At 38.1% G+C, this 21709-nt stretch overlaps 2 protein-coding genes across 2 annotated transcripts; one reads left to right on the top strand and one right to left on the bottom strand.

The window, feature by feature from the left end:
• Positions 1-221: 221 nt before the first annotated feature.
• On the top strand, positions 222-12401 carry LOC116161434 (5-aminolevulinate synthase, erythroid-specific, mitochondrial). Its single transcript, XM_031474771.1, has 7 exons — positions 222-371; positions 5956-6004; positions 6062-6232; positions 6399-6512; positions 10835-11048; positions 11109-12129; positions 12174-12401. The coding sequence occupies exons 1-7, from the start codon at positions 360-362 to the stop codon at positions 12297-12299; spliced, it is 1707 nt and encodes a 568-aa protein (XP_031330631.1). The 5' UTR covers positions 222-359; the 3' UTR covers positions 12300-12401.
• Positions 12402-17015: 4614 nt separating this feature from the next.
• Positions 17016-18277, bottom strand: LOC116162055. Its single transcript, XM_031475577.1, has 2 exons — positions 18052-18277; positions 17016-18001 (listed from the first exon to the last, which is right to left on the bottom strand). The coding sequence occupies exons 1-2, from the start codon at positions 18082-18084 to the stop codon at positions 17663-17665; spliced, it is 372 nt and encodes a 123-aa protein (XP_031331437.1). The 5' UTR covers positions 18085-18277; the 3' UTR covers positions 17016-17662.
• Between the last annotated feature and the right edge of the window lie 3432 nt (positions 18278-21709).

The following is a 21709-nucleotide window of genomic DNA, read 5'->3' as shown; positions in this document are numbered from 1 at the left end:
ATTTGAAGAAGAACCACTTTTTGAGCGAGACTTTCGCCTCTGTACTCCTGTTACATAAGGTGAGTGCGTTTTGGATCATCTAAATAAGTTGCCCTTCGATCCCAAAATAATTAATTAAAGGAAGCGTGAGCGTTCTTGATGGAAGTACGATCGAAATTTACCTGCTATCGTTTTATAATTGTTCGCGATATTTAAATTATCTCTTGACCGACATTGTGTCTACTATCGTCATTAGTATAATCGCGTGCTCGTGTCGCTTCTAATTCAACTTGGCGTGTTTCGTTTAGTAGTGGCTATCAAATTGCAGTGAAAGTCGGTTCAGTGCTATACCTACAAAGAAACCCTCGTTTAAGAACAATATGCTATCGACAGTAAGTGACCCTTTCATTTATTTTAATTACATAGTCGATCGCAATGACCTAATAATAACTGATTCATTAACGAAACGGTAATTAAACAAAATTTTTGTCATTTCGAAATGTAATTTAGAATATCGATATTAACATCACCCATGCTTTTTGTTTTGTAGAATTTTATTTTTTAATTTCGCCGTGGAGATTTTTTTTTAGAGGCTACGTAATTGTGAATGGCAAGATAAAAGTATAATCTGCAATGTCATGGCTTGATCTTAAAACACTCCATAAAGAGTAGAACAACAAAAATCTTTGGGACCTATAGGCCATAAGACTCCTCATTAATTAAAAAAACTGCATGTTTTGCGTTCGAAATGACCTCGTCCTTTTACCTGTGAGATCTGCCCTCAAACATTAAAAAAAAAAGATTTGAAAATACGTACGTACGGAGTTGCGTCATTAAAAAATCAAAAGGTAACTGAATGGAAAACGAAAGTGCCTTTTCCCACCCATTATTACTTTCAAAACCCTATTAACATTCAACGATTACATAGTTAATTAATCTCATATAAATGGTCGAAGATCTATAAAATCAAAGGTTTTCAGGAAACTTTAATTGTATGTTCCGTCATCTACAATTACAGAAACAATCCATTCATCTATTTCATCAAACATTTTCTCACAACAACAAAAAATCGTATGGGAAAATTTCCCCAGAAACTTTCAATTCAGATGAAACCTCCAATCGAATCTTTATAAAAGTCTCTAAAAGTTTTAATGAGTCTTCCCAAGAAAGTTTGGTGAAAACCATCTGAGTCTACTATACAGGTTTTGCATTTTTTTTATTGGAACACCCTGTATATTATTAAATATCTGATTTCTTCTCTCTAGCTTAGTAAATGACTGGGTTATATTATAAGGTAGTAGCATACTATCGATGTTTAAGTACTTTCTTGGTATTTTTTTTTTTTTGAGTTGGATCCATCGTTCCCCGAAATGGGGGTTGAAATATATTATGTTATCAAAAATCTCTAAACCTTCCCCATATATCGTGATACACTTCTAGTCGCCTGATGATGGCAGTACGCCGAAACTATAGTCGCTGTTATTTTTAAAAACTTCAACGAATAAAACTATATGGGGAAGGTTTAGAGATTTTTGATAACATAATACTTTCTTGGTAGATGATGAGGAGAATCTTTACACATAAGCGTTTAAAGGCCGCCCAGCATACATTCAAAATCTCCCGACACTCCATTCTGCTGATATTTGCACTGAAAGCTTTGACATCACCAAGAGATATGTCTCGTTCTGACGTTCCACTTGCCTTTTATAAGTACCCGCTTCCGACACTTCGTTGCCAATCGCCATTTGTGAGTACCCTCTTCTTCCCACAATCCATTCTGGAGTTATAGGGGAATTTATCCGATCACGATAAGGGGTCGAGGAGGAGGACTATGTTTGGTAGAAATTAATTCCTTTCATTGAGACCTTTCATTAGAGTACCATGAAGGGTAGAACGTGTCTATACCCCCCCCCCCTACTATCACATTTTTACGTAATCAAAATCCAATGGCAACTAATTGGTCTCAGATTTTGCATGTAGATTAGTTGAGACTTTTAATTAGAATACCATGAAACATAAAATTCCCCCCCCCCCCCCCCCCCCGCCTCGTCACCTACTTATCTCGAAAGAGAGTGGCGCGGGAAAGGTATAGTTTGCACAAACCAATTTGTTTCGATGAGACCTTTCATTAGAATTCCATGAAGGGTAGAACGTGTTTTTAACCCCCCGCCCCCCACCCATTATCACATTTTTACGTATTCAAAATCCGATGACAGCTAATTGGTCTCAGATTTGCATCTCAAGAAATAATTCATGCCTCCCCCCTCTCTCTCTTTTAATGACCGGCTGGCACCTATTGCAAAAAATTGCAGGACACATTTTTTTTAATTCTTACAAAAATGCGCTAAAATTTCGAACAGCTAAAATTTTACCATCTAAGGCTTCATCTACGAATAAATTAGGCTCGCCCCCGTTCGATTTTTTGCGCATATAAAATGTTCAATTTTTTGCGTTTTGTCAGTCCGTCTGATTGACCGTCCGGACCCACTTCCGCGATTTTGGACTACTTTTAGGGGAATGGTCCTAGAATTCTGGATTTTGCAATTAGCCTATACCTTGGAAATGTATCAGACGGTCATCAAATTTCGCTGTCTTAAAGGCCCCCCCCCCCCTCCAATGAATTATTTTTTGGAATTTTGTTTTTGAAAGTAAAACCTGCATAACTTTTACGTGCGACAACTAACTGGTCTCAGATTTTGAGTAAGCACTCAAGTGGCGCCAAGTAAAATTTTTGAAAATTGAGATGCAGGGGGGGGGCTTTAAGACCTTAGATGGCCGCATTTGTGCTGTTTGAACTTGTTGTCATTTAATAGAAGGCTATACCAATGCCGAGCGAGCCGAAGGCGAATTCGGCTCGCTCGGCACGAACCGTGTCATATATTTTGGAAGTGTACATTCTGATACCTGGGCTGAATTTATTTAATTGTATAGCCTTATATTAATTGACAATAAAGTGAACAAATCTGTGCTGTTTGAATTTTTTGAAATTCAATATAAGGCAATGCCGAGCGAGCCGAAGGTGAGTTCGGCATTTGTGGACGCAGCCTTAGATGGACAAATGTGTGCTCTTTGAAGGATATACAATTGCCGAGTGAGCCGAAGGCGAGTTCGGCATAAATCGTGTCATATATTGGAAGTGTTCATTCTGATATCTTATTTTGAAAATGAGACAGGGCTGAATTTATGCCGAACTCGTCTTCAGCTCGCTCGGCCTTATTTTAAATGGCAATAAATTCAAGAAACACAAATTTGCCTATCTAAGGCTGCGTTCACGAATGCCGAGAGAGCCGATGGCGAGTTCCGCATAAATTTGGCTTTTAAAAGGACCTACCCGAAGTAGGTACATTTCTAATACATAAAACACGATTTACACCGAACTTGCATTCGGTTCGCTCGGCATTGGTATAGCCATTATAAAATGCGAAAAAAACCGCATACATTTGACTATCTAAGGCTCAAAACATCTGCGGACCTTTAAAGAGCCTCCAAATATTTTTAAAGGTCTCCTGAAAGCTTTTACAGTAAACAATTAATAGACAGTAACCCTTTAAGAGCCTTAAGGGTCGCTGTTTTTACGAACGTTTGCAAGCTGACCTTAATGAGCCTTTAAGACCCTTAAGGAACTTTAGAAATCGCCTATAGTCTCAAACATTCTCCAAGAGCCTTGAGAGCATATTTAAGCGTTTAAAGTGCTGCATATTAATAGTCGCCAATAATCTCAAGGTGTCTCCAAGAGCCTCCCAAATTGTTTTAAAGTATGGCTCTTTAAGAGCTTTAAGAACATTTAAAGGTTATAAGGACGTTATCAGCGATGCTCAATAAAAACTGGAGAAGTTATTACTCAGCTGTTGCCCAAAACCTCTATCTGCCTACTCCTAGGGTTATGGTTCTCTGGTCGTATCGAAGCGGCATGCGCGTCGGCTTATGAAGCCCGAGTTCGACGTGGGGGAAACGCCCTGTTGATTTTACGTATAATTGAGGTGTGATGCGTATCCGCTACCATATGTACCGCCACCATAGAATTTCACTTAATACTATAGAATATGTTTATTCTCCATGCAACCCCCTAATAACCACCTAAAGTTAAAATATCTTCCCGTTTTAAAATGTTGCATTTTTTAAGAAACTCTCTATCCTAGGGTTATGGTTCTCTGGTCGTACCGAAGCAGAGACTCAAATCTAACGCATGCGCTTCGGCTTATAAAGCCCGAGTTCGTCGTGGGGGATGATTGTTTCGCCCCGCGTGGGTGAAACGCCGTGTTGATTTTACGTATAATTGAAGTGTGATGCGTATCCGCTACCCTATGTACCACCACCATAGAATTACACTTAATACCATTCTTTCAATAAAAGCAGAGATTGGTAAATGCACGTATACTTGTGGATGCCTCATTAAAACAAAGTCTAACACGCTTACTACCCTTAAAACAGTAACTAATTTACAGAACTTGCGGAGTAGAAAAATAGGTACATACAATTTTTGGATAAAACTACCGTCTCACCCAGTATCTACCTATTATATAAATAACATCACCATGGGACTACGATTAATAAATATATTTATATAAATTTTCTCTTAAACACTTTTTGAAATATAAATCCTCAAAGGCAGAAATCCACAGTGATGTTGACAATAATTTTCCAGTCGTCCACCTTATACGCTATTTTGTGACTTTAACAATGAAAAATATGGCAGTGTATTTTACAAAGGCGAGACTGAAAAGTTCCTCTAACTACCATAATTCTTATTATTATTTATATGATAAGTACACAGAGTGGCAGAAATGTAGAATTTATCAAAAATTACTTCGTCAGCCAGCCAATAAGCGCCTAATAAAAAAATAGAATTCTTGACTGTCCTAAATTGAGACTAGCGCCGACGTACGTTAAGAGGTGCGCGAGGCGTGGAAAATTCCGCCTCAAAATCAGAAATTTCGGTTTGAATCCCAAAATTTCGGTTCTCGACCGGAAGAATTTCGGTTTAAACTAGGAAATTCCGGTTCAAAATAGGAAATTCCGGAAAAAACCTAATGGAAACTTAAGAAGACACGAAGGCACACGAGAATAACCAGAGAGGATCTTACGAAACACAGATGTAGTTGGAAGAAGGGGAAACCTGAAGAGAAATTGAGAAGCACTTGAATAAAATTCGAGGGGAACTTGCGAACTTAAGTGAACATGGAGATTCTGAGAAGAATAGAAATTCCTGAAAAGGAAATTGGAGAAAATTGGTGATGAGAACATCGAGAAAAACTTGTGAACAACTTTACTCGAGAAGACTTGATGACCTTATTGAGAGAAACTTAAGAGGAGTTGGTGTGAAATTGAATTGAGAGAATTTTTCTAGAAAATTCGGAGCGGAGAATTTCAGGAATTTTCTGAAGAGAGTTCAGACTTGTAGGATGAGAAGAACTTATAAGGGAATTACAAAACGAATATGAGGGCACCTGACAAATTGAGGACTTCCAAAGAGAACATGCGTTCAATTAATATTTTATTAGGTAACAATTCCGGACAGACAGCCAGAAAATATGAGCCTTGCTTGTTGTAATTATTTATTGACGTAGTAAAAACGAAATCTTTAACTTTTGCAATGAAAAACAATTCGGGAAATTGGGATTTGTTTGTTTTGATCATTTTCGTGCAGATTTCCATGTGGTCATTGCGGTCGCACCGCGTATTTCCCCAACAAACGAAAACAAAAACTAACTTATTACCCAAAAACAACTCGTATCACTTTGTTAACCAGTTTCGGCTATTGTTTTTTCGAAGCAAACCTCAAGAGTGGGTTTTCCCACCAGAACGAAAAAGTGAAAGTTGAACGTGGTCACGTGGTCGTCATTGAACGCTGCCTTTCGTAGTTGTCAGTCGCCCTTTGAACGTTTGAGGTTACGTTCCGTTCACTTTAATTGACATTAATTAACCTGTTGACCTAATTGAAAATTAAAGTGTCGTAATCGCGAGAATTATTTCTAGAGCAATCGCGCCAAGAGTCTTCTGCTGCCACGTCTTCGCGAGGTACAAAGTGAGTATTGCGAAAGGTCTTCGGGCCGCTCCTTTAATCTGTCATCTCACCCCGAAGGTTGTGCAAATTTGATTAACGGCAAGATGCCCTGCCCGTTTTTGGCGAAGCTCAGCTCGAACTACGTGCACAATTATGCACCGGAATTGGTGAAGATGTACGGGAAGCATTGCCCCGTCATGTCGCGGACGTTGAGCAGCTGGCTCGGGTCGGAAACGACCCCGAAATCAGGTAAATACGGTCTTTGTACGAATTACACGGGTTAGGAGAGCGATTGCGTAATCTCGTTCTTATATAATGAGTACGTGAAGCAAGGGCAAATGTTAATCTAACATTTAAGGAATTTATCTGACAAAATACAGGGTGCTCATTTTAAGTTTGCCCAATTCTTTTGCAGAACCGATTAGCGAAAGCAAACAAGAAACCAAGTGTCCATTTTTGTCCGAGGTGAAAGTAGCAAAAGTTGACCAAGATGAAACGATCGAAGTAACTAACCAAACTTCAACAAAAGGTAGGTTATGTTGACAGCTGTCATTTTTAAACACTTTGTTGATCCTATTTCCAAGACCTCCATTAAATCTTTGCGAGGCATACCCAATCGGTGATTACTCGCTTTTAATTAAACATTTTTGACATTTGACAGCTCTCAAAAGCGTGTAGTTATTATTTTTTATAGCTATCTTCTTGGTGGGATTTTAGGTACTTTAATCCAGGCAGTCTTGTGCCGGTAAGTGCAGTAAGAAGTTGACTGTGTCACTTGAACAATTATTCGCCCCTTAAATTTGACACTTGACAGCTGTCAAAAATGTATAGTATTTGTTATATCTTCTTGTTGGGATTTTCAGTAGGTACTTACATTGATTCTTCAAAGTTACATGTTGGTAGGTGCAATATGAAGTTGAATATGTCACTTGAACAATTGTTTGCCTCTTAAATTTGACACTTGACAGCTGTCAAAAATGTATACTATCTTTTATAGTACTTCCTTGATGGGATTTTCAATACTTACATTAAATCTTGGAAGTCTTGTGTTGGTATGTGCACCAAGAAGTTGAATTCGTCACACGAACAATTTGTGTTTGTTCCTTAAATTTAACGCAACTGTCAAAAATGTATAGTATTTGTTAATCTTCTTGTTGGGATTTTGAGTACTTAATTGATTCTTCGAAGTCACATGTTGGTAGGTGCAATAAGAAGTTGAATATGTCACTCGAACAATTGTTTTCCTCTTAAATTGGCACTTGACAGCTGTCAAAAGTGTATACTATCTTTTATAGTACTTTCTTGATGGGATTTTCAATACTTACATTAAATCTTGGAAGTCTTGTGTTGTATGTGCACCAAGAAATTGAATGCGTCACACGAACAATTTCTGTTTGTTCCTTAAATTTAACACTTGACAGCTGTCGAAAATGTATAGTATTTGTCATATCTTCTTGTTGAGATTTTCAGTCCTTACATTGATTCTTCATAGTCACAGTAGGTGCAATAAGAAGTTGAGTCAGTTGAACAATTGTTTTCCTCTTAAATTTGACACTTGACAGCTGTCAAAAATCTTTTTTATAGTACTTTCTTGGTGGGATTTTCAATACTTGCATTAAATCTTGTAAGTCTTGTGTTGGTATGTGCACCAAGAAGTTGAATGCGTCACACGAACAATTTCTGTTTGTTCCTTAAATTTAACACTTGACAGCTGTCGAAAATGTATAGTATTTGTCATATCTTCTTGTTGAGATTTTCAGTCCTTACATTGATTCTTCATAGTCACAGTAGGTGCAATAAGAAGTTGAGTCAGTTGAACAATTGTTTTCCTCTTAAATTTGACACTTGACAGCTGTCAAAAATCTTTTTTATAGTACTTTCTTGGTGGGATTTTCAATACTTGCATTAAATCTTGTAAGTCTTGTGTTGGTATGTGCACCAAGAAGTTGAATGCGTCACACGAACAATTTCTGTTTGTTCCTTAAATTTAACACTTGACAGCTGTCGAAAATGTATAGTATTTGTCATATCTTCTTGTTGAGATTTTCAGTACTTCATTGATTCTTCAAGTCACAGTAGGTGCAATAAGAAGTTGAGTCAGTTGAACAATCCTCTTAAATTTGACACTTGACAGCTGTCAAAAATATAGTAGATTTTCAATACTTGAATAAATGTTGAATCACACGCCTGTTTGCCTCTTAAATTTTTGACACTTGACAGCTGTCAAAAATGTATACTATCTTTTGTAGTACTTTCTTGATGGGATTTTCAATACTTAAATTAAATCTTGGAAGTCTTGTGTTGGTATGTGCACCAAGAAGTTGAATGCGTCACACGAATAATTTCTGTTTGTTCCTTAAATTTAACACTTGACAGCTGTCAAAAATGTATAGTATTTGTTATATCTTCTTGTTGGGATTTTCAGTACTTAATTGATTCTTCAAAGTCACATGTTGGTAGGTGCAATAAGAAGTTGAATATGTCACTTGAACAATTGTTTATCTCTTAAATTTGACACTTGACAGCTGTCAAAAATGTATACTATCTTTTATAGTACTTTCTTGATGGGATTTTCAATACTTACATTAAATCTTGGAAGTCTTGTGTTGGTATGTGCACCAAGAAGTTGAATGCGTCACATGAACAAAGTCTGTTTGTTCCTTAAATGTCAGACACTTGACAGCTGTCAAAAATGTGTACCATTTTTTATATCTTCTTGATGAAATTTTCGGTGCTTACATTGAATCTTCAGTCTTATGTTGGTAGGTGCAATAAGAAATTGAATGTCACTTGAACAATTGTTCTCTCCTTAAATTTGACACTTGACAACTGTCAAAAATTGACAATATTTTATATTATCTTGATGGGATTTTCGGTAGGTACTTGCATTGAATCTGAATCACTTCGCCCCTTAAATATGCAATTGACACTTGACAGCAAGTTTATAGTTTTTTTCTGTACAAATTTGTTGAAATAGTGTCTCTACTATTTTGACAGCAATCTATTTCTCTAATAATGACATATTCATTACTTCCATTTAATACTGGAAGTATTGTATGGGTTTCCGTCACTTAAAAAAATTGTTGACACTTGACAGTTGTCACCCTGACATTTTTCTAATGCCTGCTTGGCGGCATTTTTAGCCTCCATTAAATGTTGGAAGTACTGTATTGATCTTCAATTGTTGTTTAATTAAGTCTTTTATTTAAATAATGGATGTGGTCTTTAAAAAACCTTGACACTTGACAGGTGTCTAAATTAGATTTTTTTAATGTTTTCTTAGCGCCATCTTTAGTCTCCCTTAAATATTGGAAGAATGGTACTTGTCTTCGCTATTAAATTGTCTAATAAAGTTGTATATTTCAATAACGAGTCCGATCTTTAACAAATCTTGACACTTGACAGGTGTCACAATTACATTTTTTAATATCCATTGAATGTTGAAATAATTGGATTGATATTAGCAATTGTTGTTACTTACTAATTGATTGTTTTATTCAAATTTGACAATTGACAGCTGTCAAAAGTTGACAATATTTTCAAAAATATTTCGTTGAAGACATACCTACAGTGAATCTTGGTTTGGTATATACAATGTAAAATGAAATGTGTTGTCATTTGAACAATGATTCCTCTCCCTTGAACAAACATTTTGACATTTGACACCTATCAAAAATTGCAGTTGTTTAGAAAATATTTCCTTGGTAACATTTTCACTACCTACAGTGAATCTTTGACATTTCCTTTCTTTAGTAACAATTGACAGATGATGACATTTTTTGCTGTCATTTGTTATTTTGTAATTGACATTTGCAGATATTGATTGTAAGTCATTTCATTTGCCACAGTGTCAATTGACATCTGTGAGTTCACAGCCACTATCCTTCCATTGACACTTAGTTGTTAATTAAAACTTCATATTTTGTCAGTTGTCATTTTGGCACTTATGTCAATTGGCACTCTGCTTGTTATTTGAGTAAGTCGCAGGACTTTTTCATTTCATACGATTTTGTACCTTTCATTTCCTACGGTGTCAACTGACATTCTGTGAGCTGACAGCTACTGTCTTTCCATTGACACTGACCAGTTTTTAATTAAATTATTGACATTTATTACCATTTTGCCACTTGTCAATTGGCGCTCTATATTTATTTTGTTATTATTGAGTAAGTCTCAATGGACAACTGCTGTTTGTTAGTTAAAATAAGGAAGCACATTGAAAACTTTCAAGCGGCATTTGTCAGTTCACATTTACCATCTGTCAATTCACCTATCTTTCTATCATTGACAATTAGCATTTATCAATTGACACTCATTGGCATTTAATCGCAGAATTTAGTTACATTTTACTGATGGCGAGAATTGTCACTTAGTTATCAGTCGATAACTCTCTCAGTTGACACTACCTGTCAAATTGACATGTGTCAATTTTGGTTTTAAAAAGTGTGGGAAAGGTAACGTTTAGAATTATTACCCCACATACCGTGCGGACGGTTAATTCAAGGAAATCGATATTTGTCGATGGCCTAGTGTCATTTGACAGATGACTAAGAGTATCCTTTTTTTAAGGAACTTCAATTGTCAAAATTGACACTTAGTCTCGATCATTTGATAATTATTCACGATCCTCGAGATCGTTGAGAAATTTGTATTGTCTGTCTGTCCGTGTGCACGATAACTTTGTTTAGAAACGTCCGACCGCTTTGAAAATTGACATAGGATATAAATGTAATGGATGCGTGAAGATCTCGAGGATCATTCGGTATTCATTTGTGTCAATTGACACTCAATGCCATTTGACAGTTAATATTTCTAAATTGACACTGACAGGAAATACCCTTCCTCTTTTAGGCTCGTTTTCCTACGACCAGTTTTTCCACGATCAAATAATGCGCAAGAAGAAGGATCACTCCTATCGAATATTTCGAAAGGTCAATCGTCTGGCGGGTCCCGGCCAGTTTCCGAACGCGATGGAGTACTCGTCCGGCGAGAAGCCGATAACCGTCTGGTGTTCGAACGACTACCTCGGCATGTCCTGTCATCCCGAAGTGAAGACCGCCGTTCGGTAAATTTGCTCTCGAAACTGTTAAGGGGCGATTGTGCTAACCGTTCACTCTGCACTTAGCGAGGCGCTGGACAAGTTCGGCGCCGGAGCGGGCGGTACGAGAAACATCTCCGGCAACTCGATGCTGCACGAAAGCCTGGAGGAGCGACTGGCGAAGCTGCACCAGAAGGAGGCGGCGCTGCTGTTCACCTCGTGCTTCGTCGCGAACGACTCGACGCTCTTCACGCTGGCGAAGTCTCTGCCGGGTTGCCATATTTTTTCGGATGCCGGCAACCACGCCTCCATGATACAGGGGATACGAAACAGCGGGGTGCCGAAACATATTTTTAGGCATAACGATCCGAGGCATTTGGAGCAGCTGCTGATGACCGTCGATCGCGATGTGCCCAAAATTGTCGCGTTTGAAACTGTACATTCCATGACCGGTGCCGTTTGCCCATTGGAGGAGCTGTGCGATGTCGCGCATGACTACGGAGCGCTCACTTTTGTCGATGAGGTGCACGCAGTGGGGTTGTATGGTGATCACGGTGCGGGGATCGGGGAACGCGACGGGCAGCTGAGCAAGATGGATATGATCTCGGGCACTTTGGGGAAGGCGTTCGGCAACGTTGGAGGCTACATTGCTGCCAATGCCATTCTGATCGACATGATCCGCTCGTACGCCGCCGGTTTTATATTTACAACTTCACTGCCGCCGACCGTTCTATCGGGTGCTCTCAAAGCAATTAACATCCTCGCCTCGGATGAAGGTCGCGAGTTACGTAGGCGTCACCAGGAGAACGTGAAGTACCTACGCAACTCGCTTCTGAGCCGTGGATTCCCCGTGGAACACACGCCTAGTCACATAATTCCGATCAAAGTCGCCGATCCCTTCCAGTGCACAATGATCTCCGACCGCCTCCTCAGAAAGGGCCACTACGTGCAGGCGATCAACTATCCGACCGTCGCGCGCGGGGAGGAAAAGCTGAGGTTAGCGCCGACGCCGCATCACACCGAAGCTCTCATAAACGTCTTGGTCGACGACATGGAAGTCGTTTGGAGGGAACTGGAGCTGCCACTGACCGGCCCGCAGTGTTCCAAGGTAACTTTGTCGGTTAACCCCTTCGCTCTAATCTCTAATTTCAGGAGTGCGCCTTTTGCCGCAAACCCATCATGTTTGACTACTTCGAAGATCGCAACACGCGAAGCGGTTGTTCCAAGGAGCTCTCTTGCGACATTCCAAATTGTCCTCAAATGATTGCGACATGTTAAACGAAAAGTATCCTCATTTTACCAGTTATAGTTTTTATTGTAATTAATAATTTTATCTGGATCTGTTGTTACTAAAATGGGAAATATATGGTGTAGTGTCTCCTTTTTTTTAGCAAAACCGACGGTTCGATTAAAAATCAATACGCGCGTAGAGCTCGACCTCGACTTCTCGTTGAAGAATGCCTGTCCCCCACCAGATTTTTACTTGAATACCTCGGCGAGACCCAATGCAAATTTTTAAGGGAGATCATGGCAACACTGTAACGTTTACACTTGTTTCTTATCTTAAGACAATGTCAATCTCCACTAAAAGTTTGTTCCTTTTCCTAAAGAAGCGGTACACGTATAAAATTTCCCATACCAGTAATTTCGTAAATTTAACGATAAAAGGGGCCACCTGTTACTACTATTATATTATCATTGAAAATTTCACTTCGTCAACGCTGTTAGAACAGACTGAATCGCAATTCGATTTGCTTATACAGCAAACACGCAGCTTTCTAGAAAGTTCTCGAACGCTCCCAGGTGTTCTAGAATGTTCTCGAACAAACACGTCATATTTCCCGAAAAGATGGCTTCACATTTGCTCTCGTTCTTTATCGCCTCGATGCCTATCGGGATTTGGGGAATGTTTATTTTTCAGTCGCTCCTAGACAACTCGAATTTCTGTTTGCTAACGCTAACGTCATGCTTCAAATTGAAGAACATCCTGTGCTGAGCAGGTGGTGCCGAGCGATCCGAAAGCGAGTTCGGCGTAAATAATGGCCTGTTTCATCAATTTGAAGCACGGATTGAGCCGAACTCGCCTTCTGAAGGGGGTATCTTAACGTCGCCGGCCGAATTCGGTGAGTGGTAGATGGAGCTTGTCTAGCTGGGGTATTAGTGGCGCGGCGGTGGGAACCCGCGTTGGACGTTTTTCGGAGTGATAGTGGCGTGGTCTCTGGGAGTGATCGTTTTCCTAGACCAATGTATCGTGCGACGTGGGGTCGTCCCATAGACCGTAGTCCAATTTCTTTAGCCAATCTTGGCGGAGGACTTTTTAGTGCTTACTCAATATTCTTAGTTGCATTTGATGATTGAATTTCCAGGAGAATATTCTCATAAGCTGCGAGTGATTTTCACGCATTCCTACAGACTCCCGCCGGAGAACAAGAGATAAATTAACTCTGAGAGGTTCCATCCTGTATATACAACTTACGACGATACATACATTTTTGAGAGTTGGCAACCATGCAATTTCTAGGTGGGAAAAAGTTGGCTGCGCCATCTAAAAAGCAGGGATGGGGGTTCCGTTTGGCATCTTGTCTTGAATGGCGGTCGTGAACGCGTCGCTCCATAGATTTTTGTGTTTCAATCTTCGCTTTTGAAATTTACTTGCTTGCTTTAACCGCAATGCACAATGACATGTTTAATACCGTTATCCTATTGTTTGTAATTGTTTACGTTTTTGGTGTAATGCTTGCTTAATTTATGTTTATTGATGTTGATTACTTGGTCTTGTCCGAGAAGTAACATGCATATAAGTCTTAAGTTTGATGTATGTACTGACTTGTTGTTTGTAACTAACAATTTTCTCCATCACATGTTGGTAGGTGCAATAAGAAGTTGAATATGTCACTTGAACAATTGTTTTCCTCTTAAATTGGACACTTGACAGCTGTCAAAAGTGTATACTATCTTTTATAGTACTTTCTTGGTGAGATTTTCAATACTTACATTAAATCTTGGAAGTCTTGTGTTGGTATGTGCACCAAGAAGTCGAATGCATCACATGAACTATTTCTGTTTGTTACTTAAATTTAACATTTGACAGCTGTCAAAAATGTATAGTATTTGTTATATCTTCTTGTTGGGATTTTCAGTACTTAATTGATTCTTCAAAGTCACATGTTGGTAGGTGCAATAAGAACTTGAATATGTCACTTGAACAATTGTTTGCCTCTTAAATTTGACACTTGACAGCTGTCAAAAATGTGTACTATCTTTTATAGTACTTTCTTGATGGGATTTTCAATACTTACATTAAATCTTGGAAGTCTTGTGTTGATATGTGCACCAAGAAGTTGAATGTGTCACATGAACACTTTTCTGTTAGTTCCTTAAATGTCAGACACTTGACAGCTGTCAAAAATGTGTACCATTTGTTATATCTTCTTGATGTAATTTTCGGTGCTTACATTGAATCATCAGTCTTATGTTGGTAGGTGCAATAAGAGATTGAATGTCACTTGAACAATTGTTCTCCCCTTAAATTTGACACTTGAGAACTCTCAAAAATTGACACTATTGTATAGTATCTTCTTGACTGGATTTTCGGTATAGGTACTTGCATTGAATCTGCAGTCTTGTGTTGGTAGGTGCAATAAAAGCTGAATGACGCACGTCGACCCCTAATAATGCAATTGACGCTTGACAGAAAGTTTATACTGTTTTTTATAGTATGTACAAATTTGGTATTTGAAATGGTGTCTCTACTATTTTGACGGCAATCTATTTCTCTAAAAACCTTAATGACGTATTCATTACTTACATTTAATACTGGAAGTATTGTAAGCTCGATTATATTGTTTTTGCCACTTCAAAAAAATTTTGACACTCGACAGTTGTCACACTGACATTTTTCTAATGCCTCCTTAGCGGCATTTTCAACCTCCATTAAATGTTGAAAGTATTGTATTGATCTTCAATTGTTGTTTAATTGAGTCTTTTATTTAAATAATGGATGTGGTCTTTAAAAAACCTTGACACTTGACAGGTGTCTAAATTGGATTTTTTTAAATATTTTCTTGGCGCCATCTTTAGTCTCCCTTAAATGTTGGAAGAATGGTACTGGTCTTCGCAATTCAATTGGACCATAGTCCAATTTCTTTAGCCAATCTTGGCGGAGGACTTTTTAGTGCTTACTCAATATTCTTAGTTGCATTTGATTGAAATTCCAGGAGAATATTCTGCATAAGCCGCATTCCTACAGACTCCCGCCGGAGAACAAGAGATAAATTAACTCTGAGAGGTTCCACTCTGTACATAGAACTTACGACGATACATACATTTTTGCAATTTCTAGATGGGAAAAGCTGCCGGCGCCATCTAAAAAGCACGGATGGGGGTTACGTTTGGCATCTTGTCTTGAATGGCGGTCGTGAACGCGTCGCTCCATAGATTTTTGTGTTTCAATCTTCGCTTTTGAAATTTACTTGCTTTAACCGCAATGCAGAATGGCATATGTTAAATACCGTTATGCTATTGTTTGTAATTGTTTACGTTTTTGGTGTAATGCTTGCTTAATTTATGTTTATTGATGTTGATTACTTGGTCTTGTCCCTGAAGTAACATGCATATAAGTCTAAGTTTGATGTATGTACTGATTTGTTGTTTGTAACTAACAATTTTCTCCGTGAATGAAGCAGTCACGGGGGTGGTAAAAACTGTAGTCAAAATTGAGCTGCGACACCTAATTCCGTGATTGTCTTCGACATTAAACTGTTGTTAAACTCCGAACGAGGGGCGGCGCTACCTATTTTGCGGGGGCGAGATTACGCTAATCAAATCCCTTCAGTTTAGAATCTATGTGCGATAATTAAATGATTAAATGGCGATTCATTAATTTCCACGTATCTTGTGTTTAGTTAATTTGCCTACAAAAACATGTAATTTTCCATCTTGCTTTTTCTGAGAATCTTGGTACCTTCTTACCTGACCCATAATTCCAAAAACTTGTTTTTAACCTATATATTACCTCTTGAAGTTTACCTGCTACCTTTTTTTGATGTTATAATTTTATGTTATGCATTCACATCATTACAAACAATTAATTTTACTACACAATTTAATATTAATTTTACGGCTGGTTTTTTTATTGGTAGGTAAGTTATTTTTTTCCAGCATATTTCTATTTTTATTCGGTGAAGTATGATTTTCAAAGTTTATTTTTCCAATGTAATTTATTTCGACTTAAATTTCCGAGCTTTCACAATCTTAATAATTGCGATCATTATTAAACAAACTTTTCACAATTTGAGTGTTTTGAGTATGTTTGTGTGGATGAATGTGGTTTAACCATTTGCCTTACAGGATTGTTTCGTACCCTTAAGATACCGGGTGAATATTCCAAAACTGATCATAGGCAATTAATGTGGGAAAAAGGTTTTTTGCAGATTGTTGCTATCCATGTTAACTTTTCTCCTCTAATAATATGCGAATTAGTTCATTTTCAGTTGTATTTCTCATCATTAATGCATATGCAATTTTAGAAGCATTGAAGGTAAATTATTGTAGTCCCAGTTTTTAAAAGTACGTCGAGTACGGCCCTGACTTACTATGTCGCCATCTACTGGCAGCCATCTTGTTTGACAATTTGAAAATCGTCGAATTTCTAAAAGAAAGCAACTCGAAAAATGGGCCCCCCAAACGAAGCAAACGTGTCCAATTTATCCGCTGGGGAAAGAAAGCAGATCGAATTTTATGAAAAATTACATAACGACAGCCTTAGCGCCTCTGAAGAACTACGGAAGTTATACTACAACATCCTGCTCTCGCACTTCCAGTGTACAAGTCTCTGGCAACGTTTGGTGAACTGCAGAGATAACGTCGGATTAACGAAGGCGCTGGTGGAGAAAGATAGCGAAATGTCAGCAGCCGATCTCCTCACTTCATATTCTCAGTAAGCTAATTCTGCGTTATTAAAGAACTTTGACAAAATCTGCCTTTCATTTCAAAAACAGTGATAGATAAGACTTTATTGCACCAGATACAACTCGCATTAAAATACATAAAACGGTTACAGTAGTCTAGAATATTGTGCTTGATATCGTGGTAATAACTCAGTTCCGTTACGGCTTCTACAATAATTGACTCATAACATGCATGTACACATTTAGCACATGCCGATTGATAACTACAGGATGCACGTCATGCAACGTTAGATTAACCAATTTAAAAAAGGTGACGAAAATGTGCGAAATACTCACTCCGCCAAGTACCTGCAAATACAACTTACATCCCCTCTGCCTTGGGTGCAGATTGTGAAAACTACAAGAAACGGTTTGTACTCTTCTTCGTTAATCTAAATAGGTAAAACATGCAGACTTCAAACACATCACAGACTAATTTATGTGTCAAAAATTTAGAATATATCCCTATACAAATATTGCATATTATTATTAATACCTCCGCTAGCTACACTTATAAAATTGACACATAGGAATCGGTATTGACCATTAAATAAAACGAAAGCATTCACAATTAAGTAAAATATTCCTATAGAAAATAGTGCCACAGCTGCACTAAAAATGGCAATATAATCTTGTTATAGGAAGGTTTTCTTGCCATTTCTAAAGCGAAGTAGCGTCTCTTTTAAACAACGGCTATTTCGAATTAGGTTTGCCAGGTGATGCGTCGGTTACAATGACTTTAGGCACACCCGGATAATTTCTAGGCACATTCACTGATATTTTCTCTTTCAAGAAGTTGTACTTGCTTTGCAAAAGCTGAAGCTGCGATTGCAACGAGTTACTTAACTGTTTTTGTAGATCTTGCACCTCGTGGATGTCCTTGCGCAGATTCTGGTAGTCGTTCTTGACGTCCGTCACCGATTTGAGTAGGTTGTTGACGGCGACCTCCGTACCGTCGTCGGCGAAAATGTCGCGCTCGACGTTCACCACTTTCACCGCTAAGCTGTCGAGCCTCTCGTCGGCCTTTTGCATCTGCGTTTACATTCGTTAAAAGTAGGTGCGAGAAAAGGGAAATTCTCTACCTGTTTTTCAATGTTGTCGACAGCTTCCTCCATGTTTCGGATACCTAAGGGTGCTAATTTCCAGCGGCTCTTTAGTCCATAACGATTTTGTGCATTTCTTATCGATAATTCAAAACAAATTATAGGGTAAATTACATTATTTATTTATAAAATTGATATTTGTTATTATTGGACCGGTAAAGTACGGGGAGATTAGACACAATCGTGGTTAGTTACATTTCTGCCAACTCTAGCAGGTTGACCAACCAAAAACAGTGTTCGCTTAAATTATACAAAGTAGGTCGTATTTATAGCATGTTTAGGTAAGAAAATAGAAAATACATGCACTGAGGAATATGTAAAATATGAAATAGTTGTATGTTTAACTAACCGTTTATTCCGTGGAGGAAATACTGTGATAATCCACCTTTATTGTTGGGCAAGACACCTTTAGATCTGAAACAAAATATGATATACCTACCTATGTTTTGTATGCATATATCTCAATTACTCGTACAGGTATTTTGAGGGGTTTTTGTACTGAATTGAGTTATCAGGTTTTCCACTGCTTTTATGATGTCTTGTATATTTTGTTTTTATGAACTTGTTTAATAGCATTTGATTTGATTATCTGATTTTTATCATACAATTTGAGATGTTTTATTTATGTGCATTTTCTCTTGCATTTCATTGCTGCAGGTGATTTATTTCATGTATTTGTGCCGGGGTTTTTGTCCCGTAGAAGGTTTCCCTGGTATGGTCTTGTGTGCGTAATATATTTATTTGTTCTTGTAATTTAGCTTACGCACAAAAGTTCTGTCTTTTATTTAATTCCCTTCCCGATTATGTCTCACGTCCTAACACATACAAGAACCGATTACACAACGTAGGAGTTCATTCGTGCAACCCATATCGACTTGAAAGGTAGGTGCCTTTGCTCGTAGTTTTTTCCCAGAGTTGCCATCGATAATTATAGGGCAAGTCAACGTTTTCAGTGTTGGCTTGATAGACCCCTAGGTTCATTAGAATACCTCATACAGTTCCGATTTTTCGCTGTATATATTGCTTTCTCCTTCTCGTGACTTGTGCACAGGAGAACCTCCGCAGAAATGACCGTAATAAGCATATATACATATGCAGCCTAAGGCCCTGTCAGCAAATAGAGGTTCCGATCGGCTACGGCGGCGCTTGATTGCAGGCGAACTTTAGATAAATTATGCGCCAGCACACTGCAGAAAAGGGTCGGGCAACGAACGGGCGGACGAGCTAGCTCGGGAAGAAGCCAGATGAGCCTGCAGTGAGGTCTTCGTCACTCTAGGAATTGCTCCCCCCGTTGTTAGGGTTAGAATTAAAGACTGGGTGACCAGGACCGGAGTCGCAGACAGTTCAGGGCATTTTTCACAGGGCCCCTTGGCCAAGCTGAATCTTCTAAGCTTTTAAAACTGAATAGAAGCCAGATTAGGAAGATCACCGGCACAAGATATTGGGCTCTCCTACAATAGTATACTATTGTAGGAGAGCTCACGTGCAGGTTCTGTGGCGGGGTAGATGAAACTACGGAGATGTGGTCTGTCACTAGGGATTGCGGGATCCCGAAATACCGGGACCCCGCTCCATGTGCGGGATTAATCTCGCAAAAAAGGGCTGTAACTTTTGAACTAGTAGCCCAATCTTGGAACTGTTTGAAATTATGGATTCTACAGGTCACATTCTATAAGAAATTTTTTTCCGGGTCGACCTGGAACAATTTTTTTTGAGGGCCTCAAAAAATGGCAGTGTATGACCTTCCTTTTTTACAAAAAATCGACTGCACCAAAATTTCTCGGGAAAACACTTTTTCTTATTAAATTTGGTGCGTAGAATCCAAAACAATTCGTACTTTTTCGATCAGACTTCTCAATCAAAAGTTATGGACTAGAAACCAATTTCGAAAGAAAATTCAAAGGGCTGTAACTTTTGAACTAGTAGCCCAATCTTGGAACTGTTTGAAATTATGGATTCTACAGACCACATTCTATAAGAAAATTTTTTTCCGGGTCGATCTGAGACAATTTTTTTTCGGGCCCCAAAAAAGGCAGTGTATAACCTTCCTTTTTTACCAAAAATCGACTACACCAAAATTTCTCGGGAAAACACTTTTTCTTATTAATTTTGGTGCGTAGAATCCAAAACAATTCGTACTTTTTCGATCGGACTTCTCAATCAAAGGTTATAGACTAGAAACCAATTTCGAAAAAAAATTCAAAGGGCTGTAACTTTTGAACTAGTAGCCCAATCTTGGAACTGTTTAAAATTATGGATTCTACAGGTCACATTCTATAAGAAAAATTTTTTTCCGGGTCGATCTGGAACAATTTTCTTTGAGGGCCCCAAAAAAAGGCAGTGTATAACCTTATAACCTTCCTTTTTTACCAAAAATCGACTGCACCAAAATTTCTCGGGAAAACACTCAAAAGTTATAGACTAGAAACCAATTTCGAAAGAAAATTCAAAGGGCTGTAACTTTTGAACTAGTAACCCAATCTAGGGACTGTTTGAAATTATGGATTCTACAGGTCAGATTCTATAAGAAAAATCTTTTTCCGGGTCGATCTGAGACAATTTTTTTTGAGGGCCTCAAAAAAAGGCAGTGTATAACCTTCTGTTTTACCAAAAATCGACTGCACAAAAATTTCTCGAGAAAACACTTTTTCTTATTAATTTTGGTGCGTAGAATCCAAAACAATTCATATTTTTTCGATCAGATTTCTCAATAAAAAGTTATAGACTAGAAACTAGGGAATGCAATACCGGGATCCCGCAGCATTTTTGCGAGATTAATCCCGCACATTAATTGAGCGGGATCCCGCGGGATTTGCGAGGCTGAGGAATTTGTCGACCTAGGGGACGACTCTTTTTACTTTGTTAATAAAACTGATAACGGCGAATCATTTTTTAAATAATTGTTAAACTTTTTTCGTTAAAAATATACTATGATTTTTGAGGCACTTTAGAAGACTTTTTGTGCTTTACAGGTAGCGGTATGTTGCCTAACCATAAGGGTGAATTATCACAATACATCAAACGAATCGGTATAATTTCCACATATTAAAATAATAATTTATATGCTATTATTTATATACTATTACTTTTCGCACATGACTAAGTAATCAACACATAAACAAAAATTAAGCAAACATTACACCAAAAACGTAAACGATTACAAACAAAAGGATAACGGTATTAAACATGTCATTCTCCATTGCGGTTAAATCAAGTAAATTTCAAAAAAAAAAATTGAAACAAACAAAAAATATAAAATGCGGCATACAAATCACAAATACGATATAAAGAAATGCAAAAATTACTACCTGCAGTAAATAACACAAAATAACAACAAACATTTATGGAGCGACGCGTTCACGACTGCCAGTCAAGACAAGATCCCAAACTTGACCCACGTTAGTGCTTTCCAGATGGCGCAAATCGTTTTCCCTTTGACCTGTTAACCCCTCCTAAAAATTGCGTGGTTGCCAACTCTCAAAAATGTGTGCATCGTCGTATATACAGGGTGGAACCTCTCAAACTGTTACCGGCAATATTAAAATTAATTAATGGGGCAGTCAATATCTTTGTTTTAAGAAGTTATTTTGGTTGCATAAAATTAGGCGTCTTTCAGAAGATATTGATATTTTAAAGT

The sequence above is a fragment of the Photinus pyralis genome, unplaced genomic scaffold (genome assembly GCF_008802855.1).
Source record: "Photinus pyralis isolate 1611_PpyrPB1 unplaced genomic scaffold, Ppyr1.3 Ppyr1.4_LG10, whole genome shotgun sequence".
NCBI classification, from domain to species: Eukaryota; Metazoa; Arthropoda; class Insecta; order Coleoptera; family Lampyridae; genus Photinus; species Photinus pyralis.
The sequence above is the reverse complement of the archived record's forward strand: the minus strand, read 5'-3'. Positions and strand labels throughout refer to the sequence as shown.

Bases quoted from the DNA above. Each gene is read 5' to 3' on its own strand.
- LOC116161434 (XM_031474771.1), top strand. The intron at 6,233-6,398 runs GTAAATACGGTC...ATTCTTTTGCAG, and splicing joins GGAAACGACCCCGAAATCAG to AACCGATTAGCGAAAGCAAA. The intron at 6,513-10,834 runs GTAGGTTATGTT...TTCCTCTTTTAG, and splicing joins TAACCAAACTTCAACAAAAG to GCTCGTTTTCCTACGACCAG.
- LOC116162055 (XM_031475577.1), bottom strand. From the start codon at position 18,084: ATGGAGGAAGCTGTCGACAACATTGAAAAACAG. The intron at 18,002-18,051 runs GTAGAGAATTTC...ATGTAAACGCAG, and splicing joins TCGACAACATTGAAAAACAG to ATGCAAAAGGCCGACGAGAG.